General features: G+C 40.7%; 1 protein-coding gene across 3 annotated transcripts in view; it reads left to right on the top strand.

Annotated features, from left to right (window-relative positions):
• DYM (dymeclin) overlaps nucleotides 1-14,289 on the top strand; it is a 356,068-nt gene that overhangs the window by 108,366 nt on the left and 233,413 nt on the right. For all 3 annotated transcript variants that reach the window (XM_047827558.1, XM_047827560.1, XM_047827559.1), the window contains exons 7-8: nucleotides 3,720-3,845; nucleotides 5,298-5,440. In XM_047827558.1, the coding sequence (XP_047683514.1) occupies nucleotides 3,720-3,845; nucleotides 5,298-5,440 (269 nt within the window). The remainder of the gene's footprint in view (nucleotides 1-3,719; nucleotides 3,846-5,297; nucleotides 5,441-14,289) is intronic.

Raw genomic sequence — 14,289 nt, 5'->3', positions numbered from 1 at the left:
GATCATATGGTTCTTGTCTTTTCTTTTATTAATGTGATGTATCACATTGATTGATTTGCAAATATTGAACCAGCCCTGTAGCCCAGGAATGAATCCCACTTGATCATGGTGAATAATTCTTTTTATATGCTGTTGAATTCGATTTGCTAGTATCTTGTTGAGAATTTCTGCATCCATATTCATCAGCGATATTGGCCTGTAGTTCTCTTTTTTTTGCTGGGTCTCTGTCTGGTTTGGGAATCAAAGTAATGCTGGCTTCATAGAATGAGTCTGGAAGTTTTTCCTCCCCTTTCTATTTTTTGGAACAGATTGAGAAGGATAGGTATTATCTCTGCTTTAAATGTCTGGTAGAATTCCCCAGGGAAGCAATCTGGTCCTGGATTCTTATTTTTTGGGAGATTTTTGATAACTGATTCAATTTCTTCACTGGTTATGGGTCTGTTCAAGTTTTCTATTCCTTCCCGTTTGAGTTTTGGAAGTATGTGGGTGTTTAGGAATTTGTCCATTTCTTCCATGTTGTCCAGTTTGTTGGCATATAATTTTTCATAGTATTCCCTGATAATTGCTTGTATTTCTGAGGGATAGGTTATAATAATTCCATTTTCATTTGTGATGCTATCTGTTTGGGTCCTCTCCCTTTTCTTTTTGAGAACCCTTGCTGGAGGTTTATCAATTTTGTTTATTTTTTCAAAAAACCAACTCTTGGTTTCATTGATCTGCTCTACTGTTTTTTTAGATTCTATATTGTTTATTTCTGCTCTGATCTGTATTATTTCTCTTCTTCTGCTGGGTTTGGGGTGTCTTTGCTGTTCTGCTTCTATTTCCTTTAGGTGTGCTGTTAGATTTTGTATTTGGGATGTTTCTTCTTTCTTGAGAGAGGCCTGGATTGCAATGTATTTTCCTCTCAGGACTGCCCTCGCTGTATATCATAGCGTTTGGACTGTTGTATTTTCATTTTCATTTTTTCCATATATTTTTTAATTTCTTCTCTATTTGCCTGGTTGACCCATTCATTCTTTTTTTTATTTAAAAAAAAAAATTTTTTTTTTTAACTTTTTATTTATTTTTGAGACAGAGAGAGACAGAGCATGAACGGGGCAGGGGCAGAGAGAGAGGGAGACACAGAATCGGAAGCAGGCTTCAGGCTCTGAGCCATCAGGCCAGAGCCCGACGCGGGGCTCGAACTCACGGACCGTGAGATCGTGACCTGAGCTGAAGTCGGACGCTTAACCGACTGAGCCACCCAGGCGCCCCAACCCATTCATTCTTTAGTAGGCTGTTCTTTAACCTCCGTGCTTTTGGAGGTTTTCTGGACTTTTTTTCCTGTGGTTGATTTCATGTTTCATAGCATTGTGATCTGAAAGTGTGCATGGTATGATCTCAATTCTTTTATACTTATTAAGGGCTGTTTTGTGACCCAGTATGTGGTCTATTTTGGAGAATGTTCCATGTTCACTCGAGAAGAAAGAATATTCTGTTGCTTTGGGATGCAGAATTCTAAATATATCTTTCAAGTCCATCTAGTCCAATGTATCATTCAGGGCCCTTGTTTCTTTATTGATTCTCTGTCTAGATGATCTATCCATTGCTATAAGAGGAGTATTAAAGCCTGCTGCAATTACCACATTCTTATCAATAAGTTTGCTTATGTTTGTGATTAATTGTTTTATATATTTGGGGGCTTCTGAATTTGGTGCATAGACATTTATAATTGTTAGCTCTTCCTGATGGATAGACCCTGTAATTATTATATAATGCTCTTCTTCATCTCTTGTTACAACCTTTAATTTAAAGTCTAGTTTGTCTGATATAAGTACAGCTACTCCAGCTTTCTTTTGACTTCCAGTAGCATGATAGATAGTTCTCCATCCCCTCACTTTCAAGCTGAAGGTGTCCTCAGGTCTGAAATGAGTCTTTTGTAGACAGCAAATAGATGGGTCTTGTTTTTTTTTTATCCATTCTGATACCCTGCGTCTTTTGGTTGGAGCATTTAGTCCATTTACATTCAGTGTTATTATTGAAAGATACGGGTTTAGAGTCATTGTGTTGTCTGTAGGTTTCATGCTTGTAGTGGTGTCTCTGGTACTTTGTGGTCCTTGCAACATTTCACTCACAGAATCCCCCTTAGGATCTCTTGTAGGGCTGTTTAGTGGTGATGAATTCCTTCCATTTTGTTTGTTTGGGAAGACCTTTATGTCCCCTTCTATTCTGAATGACAGACTTGCTGCATACAGGATTCTCGGCTGCATATTTTTTTCTGTTCATCACATTGAAGCTTTCCTGCCATTCCTGTCTGGCCTGCCAAGTTTCAGTAGATAGGTCTGCTACTACCCTTATGTATCTACCTTTGTATGTTAAGTCCTGTTTATCCCTAGCTGCTTTCAGAATTCTCTCTTTATCCTTGTATTTTGCCAGTTTCATTATGATATGTCATGCAGAAGATCGATTCAAGTTATGTCTGAAGGGAGTTCTCTGTGCCTCTTTGGATTTCAGTGTCAGGCTTGTCTTTCATTCAGTTGAAGGAATAAGAACAAATAGGATTGCATTTTACGTGGTTAATATTTATGACAGTTAAAGAAATGTCAGGAAAGAGAATTTTTCTATAGTACTTTAAAAGTAAGATTTCTGATTAGAACTGAGGTTTATCCATTATGTAATAATGTAAATTGCATGGACCTCTTGTGTTGTTTTGTATACTTTGCTTTTAAAAGAGATTTCTGTCAGCAATAACCCCTTAAAATATCTGGTAGAATTTAAGCGTGCCCAATTCTAGAATCAGGTCATATTTAATTTGTTTAATGAGCCTCACTTAAGTAGATGTTAAGTGGGTTTTGTTTTTGTTCTGTGTTTGTTTTTGTTTTTGTTTTTTTTTTTTGGATTTCCATGCATATTTTAGTTCTGTCAGAATATTTTGATATTCTTTCGGAGCTGTTACTCTTTTTGTTGTGTTGTTGAGATCTCCACTTTCCTGATCTGTTCCTGTTCCCCGTGATCATCGTGTTTAAACTTTTGTAGTAACTGAAGATTACTTAATGCGTTTATTCTTTTTTGTACTTCCTCCTCAGCCAAAACCTTGTTTCCTTTTTCTTTGACCTAAGACTTATTTCTAAAGAGAGTTAATGATCTTGGGAGGACAGGAGTAGCCCTTCATAATAGAAATATGCTTAATAAAACAGGAATAATTTGTTCACTGTCCATATTTTGGTGAACATACAGAGGTGGCCTTATGGAAGCAGACACTAGAGATGGGGGGCTGTAAGGTATACATTGTTCTGATTGTTAAGTGATTATCAACACGAAAAGGCATTGTTTTCTTCCTTGCACTGTGACTTACTCTTAAATTTGACAATCTGAATATTGGGTTTCTGCATTGTAACCAAACAGGGATGAACCTAAGGTTTTAGGGTTTATCTTCAAAGCAGAACGTTGCTGCTAACTGTTTCCATTCTACAGTAATAGACTTGTCATTCAGCAGGAGATTGGAACTGGAAAATAGGAAAGTAATGGGATGCCTGACCCGAGTACAAAAGCTAATGGTTGGGAAAAGCTTTCCTCTTTTTGCCTGACTTAATTTTTAGGTAAAACACATTAGTGTTTCTTTGTAACCTAGAAACGTATTGAGTATTTAGATTGAGTTTTTAAATGTATAGTTTATTTAGAAAAGAGCAGTCCTAATCCTCCAAAGTGATCATTATTCTGTTTGCTTCCTGTTTCTGCAGAGATATCACATATGAAATCTCAGTAGAAGCTGTATCGACAATGGTGGTTTTCCTTTCTTGCCAACTCTTCCACAAGGAGGTTTTGCGACAGAGCATCAGTCACAAGTATTTGATGCGAGGTCGATGGTATGTTTCTATTTTACATTTTTCTACCTTCTTTTTTTTTTTTTTTTATTGTACAAATCTCTGTCTCGGGTCTTGTCCTCTAACCTTAACGTTGTCCCAGATGTCCCGCCGAACGTTTCCTTCGGTCATTCTGTCCACACTCCAAACCCCACGCATAAGTAACCCACTTCTGCTTTCCTGTTTAAACTGCCCATCCTCCCCGCCCCTTTCGTCCCCCAGCTTCTTACCTTCTCAAGTGGTTTCTTTGTAGAAGTGAAACGTTGAAGTCCTCCTCCTTCTTCCTTCTGCATCATTCTCTATGTGTAAGCACCCATCAGTCATGTCTGTCTGCTGAAGTTGTTTTCAGTCTCCCCCTCTCACTAGTCCCGTTGAAACGACCATCATCTCTGCCCTGTCACCCTGTGTCTGGACTACTCCAGCAGCCTCTTAGCTGACGGTTCCTGCTTTCACGTGGTCACAGACACTTATTGTGTGGCAGCCATGTGCCAGACATGTGTTAGGATGGGGGGCTCTGCTCTTGAGCAGAAACTTACAGTCTCCTAATGGGGGGCTGGGAGTAGATACAAAATACACACACACGCGCACACACACACACACACACACACACACACACACACACACATCTTCTATTGACACAGTCTTCACAGAACTTGAGATTGTAAAACAGATACAAACCAAGTAGCTTTGATGGAAGTTCTCAGAGAGTGGGAGCTCTGTCTTTGTCATCTCGTCCTTGCTGCCTCGGTTGTCTGTGTGTCACCTCTCTCCTTGAGTATCCTGTGGCACAGCCATAGAATCCCTTAGGGCTCTTTGGAACATACTTGAAAACCGCTGATAATAGAGAAGGAGCCTGGGCTTTGGCTCAGGATTCTATTACAGAGTTTTCTCTAGATGGCAGGAATTGATTTATCACCTTAATTTATGGACACATGTCCCTTTTCACCTGCGTCCTCTCCCTTCTCCTCTCATTCCATTACTTTAAAGCAAAGAGCGTTAACATCTAAACCACCTGTATGCATATGTGTCTTGTGTGTGCATGCATAAATTGAATGATTTCATACTTAAAATGTGTAGTCTTTTGTATTAATGCTTTCTTAATTCTTGTGTTTCCCTACTGATTCTATGGTACTGTCTCCCTTCAAGCACCAGGTACCGTATAATACCCTGAATTAATAATATCTCACCTGTTATACGGGATTACCAGTAAGGTAACTGAAGCTCAAGAATTGAAGTGATTTGACCAACAACTGTGGCATAGAAACAGGAAAGCCAGAATTCAGCCTCAAGTCTGATCTCAAAGCCCACGATCTTCACCGTTATGTGACAGTGCTAGGTTCCTTCGAAGTGTTAATCCCTTTAATATTAATAGATTCTGTAGATTCTGTTTATTGTTACACAAAGTCAGGCGACTTCCACGGGTTTGATTTTCTTCTTTTTTTTCTTTTTGTGTAGTCTTCCATACACCAGCAAACTTGTGAAAACCCTATTGTATAACTTTATCAGACAAGAGAAGCCGCCCCCTCCAGGAGCACACGTTCTCCCACAGCAATCCGATGGGGGCGGACTGCTGTATGGACTGGCATCCGGAGTAGCAAGTAAGTCTGATCAGGTTTTGTCAGTTCTCTGGCGTAGATAGAGTTTGTCTAATCGGCATAAGAAACTGCGTTTGCTTGGCTGCCACTACTGATGGTTACGTCGGCCCTGTGCAGCTGGCTGAATGCGAAATACCGGAAGTAACTGAACATATTTTGTCCATTTAGTGCAGCGATTAATGCGGTGAAATATATGCAAATAACGAAGAGATTGTGTACCTGTAAAACACCACTTTCCAAGAATAATGTTTATAAATACGCATATTGCGTGCGCTTTAGCGGCACAGTATTATACAGTTAAGGTCTTGGAAACCTTTTACTGCTGTGCTGTATGAGGAGACACTGCTGTTTTAGAGGCTTTATTGGTCAGGACCTTACGTGACTAATTAGGTGTAGTTTTCTTGTTAGACTCTGTGTTTTATTCATTCAGTGACAAATGAGCACATTTTGAGGAATTTTGTATTGAATTCTGGAGTGGCACAAACACGGGTTTTATCAGATTGGAAGCAGATTTCATTAACTGAGGGAAACCTTTCCCTCCCAGACAGTGAAGCCTCATTTCCGGTTCACGGTGTCGGGCGTGATGACCCTGGGAGTGGCAGCAGGAGCTCTGGTCCTTTCTCTAGTTAGCGTGGCGGGCCCGTGTCGTGTGAAGTCACAGAACCTGACCTTCTGCTTTATTCTGAAGGAGAATCAGAAACCAGGCCGGCAGTGCGGCAGCTGTAGGGTCTGCAGGCGCCTCTTACTAAAGCAGCCTCGTAGGCCGTCCTTGCGTAGTGCAGGGCTCGGCTGTTTGAAGGAACTCTACGTCGAGCCCAGTCCCACGGCCAAATCCTGGCTGCAGCGTGCCCTCCACACCGCGAGGGATAGCAGTTTGATGTGGAAGTGTAGTCCCGCTTGGTAATGTACTAGGTAATGAGTCTTGGGAACATCTTTGGGTTGAAAGACCTCTGTTGGGCACCTGACTGGCTCAGTCAGTTGAGCATCCGACTTCAGCTCAGGTCATGATCTCGCGGTTCACAAGTTCGAGCCCTGGAGCCTGCTTCCGATTCTGTGTCTCCTTCTCTCTCCGCCCCTCCCCTGCTCATACTCTGTCTCTCTCTCTCTCTCTCAAAAATAAATAAAACATTAAAAACATTTTTTTTTTTTAAAGACCTCTGTTGACTTTTGGAATTGATCTCTGGGCCAGGCTTTCCAGATTTGCCTTCCTTTGATTTCTTTTAACACCGTGGGTTGAATTACGTTTGTGCTCCCTCCTAGCTCTGTCCTCCGTGCTGAGCAGGCTCCCTAGCATGCCAGACCCGCCGAAGTTCGTTCTCTGCTTTGCTCCTACCCGCTGCCCTCGTTTCTGTTGGGGAGGCATTCATGGCTTCCGAACGCAGCATAGCACTGACTTCTCGTGTTTCCATTTTTCGATCATTAAACTGGTATGAGGTTATAAAAGCTGAGTATTTTCCATTACTTCAGTATGGTTGGGGATTTGGGGTGGGGGGGGAGAGATAGTATAAGTTCATTAACTGCTTTCTTCGAAACAATGCCAATTCTTTGCACTTTTCTGGTTTTTTTGTTTGTTTTTTAAGGGCAAACATAGATTTGTGTGCAGTGTTTAGTTTTTCTTGGAGTTATGTGTCGTCAGAAGAATGTCCAGTATGGGAATGTGGTGTCATCAGTACCAGGTGCCAAAAACCTTTTAAACTTTAGAGCTGTTTCTACCTAGTTAGCAGTGTATCAGAAGGAAGTCCCTTAATTTCCCTAGCTTCCGGTTTTTTTTGTCTGTTGAAGGAGAAGGTCGGAATAGATGATCTCTGAGGTTATTTCCACATAACTTGCAATGGTTCTATGGCCTTTCTTCTCACCAGTAAAAAATGTAACATTCAGAGTCAGGGGGAGAGGTGGCAGTGAAAAAAAATTTAATATTCAGTTAAGGGCATTAAAATGGACTTAAGATTTTTAGTGTGCTATAGTCACAAGACATTTTACGTACCTTCTTACGTCTTCATGAGATTAGTCATATAAAGGTATAAATCATGATGGAGTGATTATTCATTATTTCACAGTAGGTGACTCAAAGGATTACCAGAAAACAGCAAAAGGATGTTCTCTTCCTAAAAAGTACAGCTATTTATTATTTATTGCAAAAAGGATAAGAAAGGAAAAATAGTCACGTAATTTTGAATTAAGCCACGTTCTGTGGAAGTCAGTCAGGTTTACAAGAACATTTGACTTCAGTTGTATGACCACTTTTGAAGATCTTTTGGTGGGTAGTTAAGGAATTATCTTACTTTTTTTTTTTTAAAGTTTATTTATTTATTTTGAGAGAGGGACCCAGAGAGAGAAAGTAGGGGAGGGGTCGAGAGAAAGGGGGAAGAGAGAGAGTGCTAAGCAGGCTCTGCACCAGCAGTGCAGAGCCCGATGCAGGGCCCGAACTCCCAAACTGTGAGATCATGATCTGAGCTGAAGGTGGGGTGTTTAACCGACTGAGCCACCCAGGTGCCCTGGGAATCTTCTTACTTTAGCATCGGCTTAAGAAAAATATGACTTGGAAGCTCCTCCCTGAAAAAAAAAATACTCCAAAGCCAAATATAAACTCTTTTGGGTGACATTTATCTTCACTGGGATTGAGTTTTTCCTGATTATAGAAAGCCATTTCCTGTCGCAGCAGTGTACGTATGGTAGGTTTGACTTGATTAATTTCCTTTGAAACCGAGCACCTTATTTTGGACAATTTTATAGCTTTGGATAGTGAAGTTTTGTTGGCACTAGCAGGGAAGAAGAGCTTGCTCGTGCTAGGTGAGCGGTGAACCACACATCTGGACCCTCACAGGAGTTAGGCAAGGCCTTCTCCAGTTTATCCTCACTTTTTCCGATTTAATTTTAGTTATTCTGCTGTATTTGTTTCTCAGACTCTAGCCATAACTCTGTTACTCTTTACATGCCTTACGCTTTCTCCCTTTCATGTCCTTTCTTGGATTATCTCTTCCACCTACGATCCTGTTTCCTCCTCTCTGACTTTTTTCTGCCCGTCCATCCGTTAAGCGCTGTCTCAGGTACCACTTCCTCCACAAAGATTTCCTGTTCTCTCCTAGCCAGGGGTGATCTTTTCCTGTGGCGGACTTAGCACTCTGCTTTGTGTTACGATTACTGTGTATAGACATCACCTCCGCACCTGGGCTCTACACGCAATACAATGAGAACTAACATGTATATAACACTTGAGAGGTCATAGAGCAACTTCTTGTGTATTTCACTTTATTCTTGTAGCAACCTTGTCAAACACATGATTTCACCTTTTTAATGTGATTGATGAAGAGATGTTCCTGGTTATTATCTAAGATCACATAGGAGGTGATGTTGGTTTGCACTTGAGCTCAGTTTCTTTGACTCCTGACCTTTACTTTCTGGTCCTTTCTGATCACCACTTGAGTCCTGAGTACGTCAGCTGGTGCTTGACTTATGCGACCATGTTCACTGCAGTCTCCAGCAGAGCACCTTACGTTTGTGGATTGTCAATAGATTCTTGTTTGTAATTAAAGACCAACAGCTAATACCTTGTCTACATTCAAGATAGATGTGAATTCAGTTTATAATAACACGTCTGTCGTTTATTGAATGCCTTCTGTTTTGCAGTCACTTTATTATTATCTTTTTCTTCTCCAATTTTTATTTAAATTCTAGTTACTTAACATATACTGCAATATTGGCTTCAGGAGTAGAATTCAGTGATTCGTCACTTACATACAACACCCAGTGCTCATCACAACAAATGCCCTCCTAAGTACCCATCACTCATCTAGCCCATCCCCCACCCACCTCCCACCATCAATCCTCAGTTTGTTCTCTATCTTTAAGACTCTCTAATGGTTTGTTTCCCTCTCTTTTATCTTTTTATCCCATATGTTCATCTGTTTTGTTTCTTTTTTTTTTTTTATTATTTTTTTTTTTTAAATTTTTTTTTTCAACGTTTATTTATTTTTAAGACAGAGAGAGACAGCATGAACGGGGGAGGGGCAGAGAGAGAGGGAGACACAGAATCGGAAGCAGGCTCCAGGCTCTGAGCCATCAGCCCAGAGCCTGACGCGGGGCTCGAACTCACGTACGGCGAGATCGTGACCTGGCTGAAGTCGGACGCTTAACCGACTGCGCCACCCAGGCGCCCCCTGTTTTGTTTCTTAAATAAGACATATGAGTGCAATCATATGGTATTTGTCCTCTGATTGACTTATTTCACTCAGCATAATACACTCTAGCTCTGTCCACGTCATTGCATGTGGCAAGCTTTCATTCTTTTTGAAGGTTGAATAATATTCCTGTGTGTGTGTGTGTGTGTGTGTGTGTGTGTGTGTGTGTGTGTGTATCCATTCATTTCCAGTCACTTTAGTAGCTAACTTACATACAGTTACAGTAGCTGACTCACCTCCTCTTTATTTTGTAACATTGTGGAAAATTTCAAAGATGGATAAAAGTAGGGAAATTGGTAGAATGAATCCCCATCTATCCATAACCCATCTTTAAGAATTATCAGTATTTTGCTATTTTTTCCTCATCTGCTTCTTGTTCTTTTTAAAAAGCTTTATTTGGAAATAAGTTCATACATGTATAAAAGTTCAAAAACTAAAGGTATTATAAAAAATGATATAGTATACAGATTGATTTATTATTAACATTTTATCCTATTAGTTTTGTATCTCTATTCTCTCCCTCCTCCTCTCCCATTCTACACACACACACACATACACACACACACACAGTGGTTTTTTTTTTTTTTTAACCATTTGAAGGTAAGTTACATGCATTGTGACCCTTTATCTCTAAATATTTGAATGTGTATTTCCTGAAAGGGGATCTCTCTTACACAACCTCAGTACACTTACCAACTTCAGTAAATTCAGTATTCAGCCACCCTTAAAAACAAATGTTTATTTCTTTGTCAGTAAAACTTAAGAAATGGAGATTTCCTCTGTATTCTGAAATCTACTTTATTAATACAGTATCATTTGGGTTGCACCTAAATTGAATTTTTACAGTTAGGTGTTCTTGTCACTATGCTGCTAACAACTTCTCTATCTCAGACTAACTGCTCCATGATGCAGCCCCCACACCTTTCTCCTTTCTGTTTATTATTGGTCCTGCAGTATGCAGTGAGTGTTTGGATGATGTTTGAATAGAAGGTAATAAATAACTGGAGGAATTATTATTATCTTTTAATGACCACTAGTAAGTTTTTTCCATAGTTAATGAGAGCAGTGAAAATTACTTGTATGGATTTTGTTCTTTTTTAAAAAAGTTGTTTTCACACGTATCAAGTGTGGTTTCTGTCTTTCCCTGGAAGTGGTTAGGATCAGTCGTACATTAATAAAATACCTTACCGGGCAGCAACTGTGATACATGCCAACAAGCCTCTTCATAATTTTGCAGTACAAGAAATCATGGTTTCCTTCCTCTTTATAGCTTTTTAGTTTAGATGTTTCTCTAAAATGCTGGCAAAATGGAAGAAGAACCAACTGATACATCACTTTACCGTTTCCAAAAGAATGCTAGAATTTTAATTAACGTATCCTTTAATGAATCGTAGAATTCCAAGATTAGGAGAAGCGAGGCTAAAGGTCAGCAGGTGACTTCCCAACATTAGCAGTCCATCTGGCATAATTAAAAAAAGTGCATGCACATGCGCTTACACCCTTTAATTTCTAAGTCATTACACATGTGCTTGGGCCCTGTCATAGACATTTTCAAGAAGCATTCTAATATAGCTGGTCCATTTCAGCACCACTCACTTGGTCTGGGTCCCTTTCCCGTGCTTGGATCTATTTTGCTGTGGGCCCATCATTACACAGTTGAGCTGGTACTATTACCTACTGAGGAATATATTGTTGTCAGGCAGCTCTGATGGTTTTAACTGACCTTCTGCTCTTGTGTTATCTTGGTTTCTCTTCTTGTCGTTCTCTTCATTGTTTTCTGTTGCTGATGAGGTTCATTGTATCAGTTTATCCTGAAGTGTGACCATTGGTACAGTACTCCAGCACGAAATAGATTGGAGTCTAAACTCCCTGATTCTGGACATTGCATTTTTTTTTATTAATTTAGACTAAATGCTCATTAACCCTTTTGGCAGGTAATATTCAGTTATTAATGAGTTTTTGTTAGTTTGATCATCTCAGTCTTTTCTGTACCTGCAACTTTATGTCCTGTCTTTCCCCTCCAGGTTTTATACATGCAGTGTTCAGTGTGTCTCAAATATAGTTTTCTTAGGTATGGTATGATCCACAATTTTAACTAACGGTAATATTTGTGCTTATTTTCAGCCCTAGATTATCCTTAAACAGATATTTTGGGGCTTCCTCCTTTATTCATGGTTCTGTCCTTGGCACCATATTGAAAGCAGATTTACTCATTCTATGACGTTTCTTTATTTTTGAGAGGCAGAGAGAGACAGAGCACGAGTGGGGAGGGGCAGAGAGAGAGGGAGACCCAGAATCCGAAGCAGGCTCCGGGCTCTGAGCAGTCAGCACAGAGCCCAATGCAGGGCTCGAACTCGTTTACTACAAGATCATGACCTGAGCCGAAGTGGGAAGCTTAACTGACTGAGCCACCCAGGCGCCCCCAGATTTACTCATTCTAATTCCTTTGTGGAAAGCAGGGTATTTCTGTAGGTGGCACATGTTAAATAACAAAGAAAATTAATGTATTGAGGGCTCTTGTGACTTTGTACATAGACTCAATTTCATTTCCTGGAATCCCAGCGAGGATTAGCTGGGGCGGAGGTGGGGGACAAGAGCCTGGTTTTCCCAGACAGCAGACCTCAGAGTTGATGAGGATTCCCACAGTTTCTCCTGAGTTTTAGGACTTGCCCACAAGGCTCTTCATGAAGCTAGAGCTCGTAGTCCCTTAGTGGCAAGAGGTGCTGGCCAGGCCTCTTGTGAGTCCACACCAGTGCCTTCCCCTCGCCTCATAGCTCCACTCTGGATTATACCACAGGGAGCTCTCAGCTGACTTTTCTCTCATTCCCGGAAGTCCTTGTGGATAAGGGTAGATTGCCAGAGCTTGATATTGAGAATCAGATGATTTGGAATGGAGTCCCAGGCCAGCATGATCGTAGACAAGTTCTTTACCTCTTTGAATCTCATTATCCTACCACATAAGCCTGATCAACAAACAAGACTTTTTGTACCAGGTTATTGTGAAGAATAAATGAGGTATTGTATGTAAAATAACTTCTGAAACTATACAACATCTCTCCTCATCGAATCACTTTTTTTTAACCTGCATTGAAGCTCCTCTGCTTTTTGTTGAAGTCAAAATAATTTAAAAGAAGATACATTTAATTAGATGATGTGAGTGATCAGAAAATCTCTGATAAACTTATAGGAGTTTAAAATTTCAGAGAATATTTTGTCTTTTTGGTCTGTTCGTCAGACTTCAAAATTTATGTAAGAAATGTTTTGAAACACCAGCCGTGTTTTTGCTCTTTCTCCAACTGGCTTTCCATTTTATGTGGTGCAAAATTTGGCCAATGACAGGCAGAAAGGAAAATCTGATTGTTAAATAGATATTGCCCACAAGAGATTTCTCCTTGCTTCCTAAATGAACTTGCCTTGACAACAATTGCTATGGTACCGCTTCTTACTCACTAATTTATCTGAAAAAAAATACAGTCTCTTTTCGATAGTTTGTGAAACTAGCCAAAGACTTTAGTACAAAAAGACTTGATGCTGACTAACCCGTATTATAATAAATACTTCAGATGTTCAGCTCATCAAAGGTATCAGTAGTATTGGTAGCCTTAGTTACAGTTAGTAAGGCAGTTGATACGTAGTTCTTACTTTACGCTGTAAGCATATCACCCTCCCCTGTTAAAGATGTTCTGCAAAGCCAGTGATCGAAGACACTTAACCTCTCTGATTGTGATGCGACGGAGCAGGGTATATGGTGATGACACATAGCTCACACAGCTATAATAAAATACCGTAGCCCGGATGGTTGGAACAACAAACACTCGCTTCTTTCAGTACCAGAGGCTGGGAGGTCTAAGATCCAGGTGCTAGCAGATTTAATTCTTGGTGAGGGCCCTCTCCCTGGCCATCTCCCTGGCGAGCTCTATTTTCACACGGTGGAGAGAGAAAGCTCTGGTGTGTCTTCCTCTTCTTGTAAGGGCGTTAATCCCGAGGTAGGGTTTCCACCTTCGTGACCTCCTCTACACCTGATCACCCCCAAAGGCCTCCCCTTTTGTTACCATCGCATTGGGGGTTAGGGCTTCAATATATGAATTTGGGTGGGGGGACGCATTCAGTCCATAATAGGTATTAAGTGCTGAGATTCTGTTTGGGAGGCCGCTGGCCTCTTGTTTGTCGACAGCTAAGGCATCTCTAAGTGCCGGTCATTCTTTGTTTTAAACCACAGCCCTGCTTGTGGTGGGGCCAGAGCAGGCCAGTCGCAGCCTCTCCCGACCTCACAAATGTGGTTTTTGTTTTTTTAAAAAGGACATTCCAGAAGGTGTAAGGAGTCCCTCCAGAAATAATTCTGTGATTGAAACAGATTGTTTTCTTTTCTGATTGTGGAGGCCACCATTTACATCGTCCTTCGGAGGGATTGGCTCTAGATTTTGATAATCGGAATTGTGTAAGGGATGCAAGTGTGAGATTGGCTGTTGGTGTCAGGCAGACCTGGAGCTCAATGCCAGTCCTGCTGTCTACCGACTAGGTGTTCGCTGTAAACCTCTCAGTAGTGACTCAGATCAGTCAGGGTAAACTGAGGATAGTGCCTCCCTTTGTAGGACTGCCGAGGTGATCGAATGAGCAAAAGCGTAGGAAAGAGCCAGGCACCTAGCAGGTACACAAAAGCGGTCACTATTAGTA

The sequence above is a fragment of the Prionailurus viverrinus genome, chromosome D3, assembly GCF_022837055.1.
Source record: "Prionailurus viverrinus isolate Anna chromosome D3, UM_Priviv_1.0, whole genome shotgun sequence".
Lineage (NCBI taxonomy): Eukaryota > Metazoa > Chordata > Mammalia > Carnivora > Felidae > Prionailurus > Prionailurus viverrinus.
The sequence above is the reverse complement of the archived record's forward strand: the minus strand, read 5'-3'. Positions and strand labels throughout refer to the sequence as shown.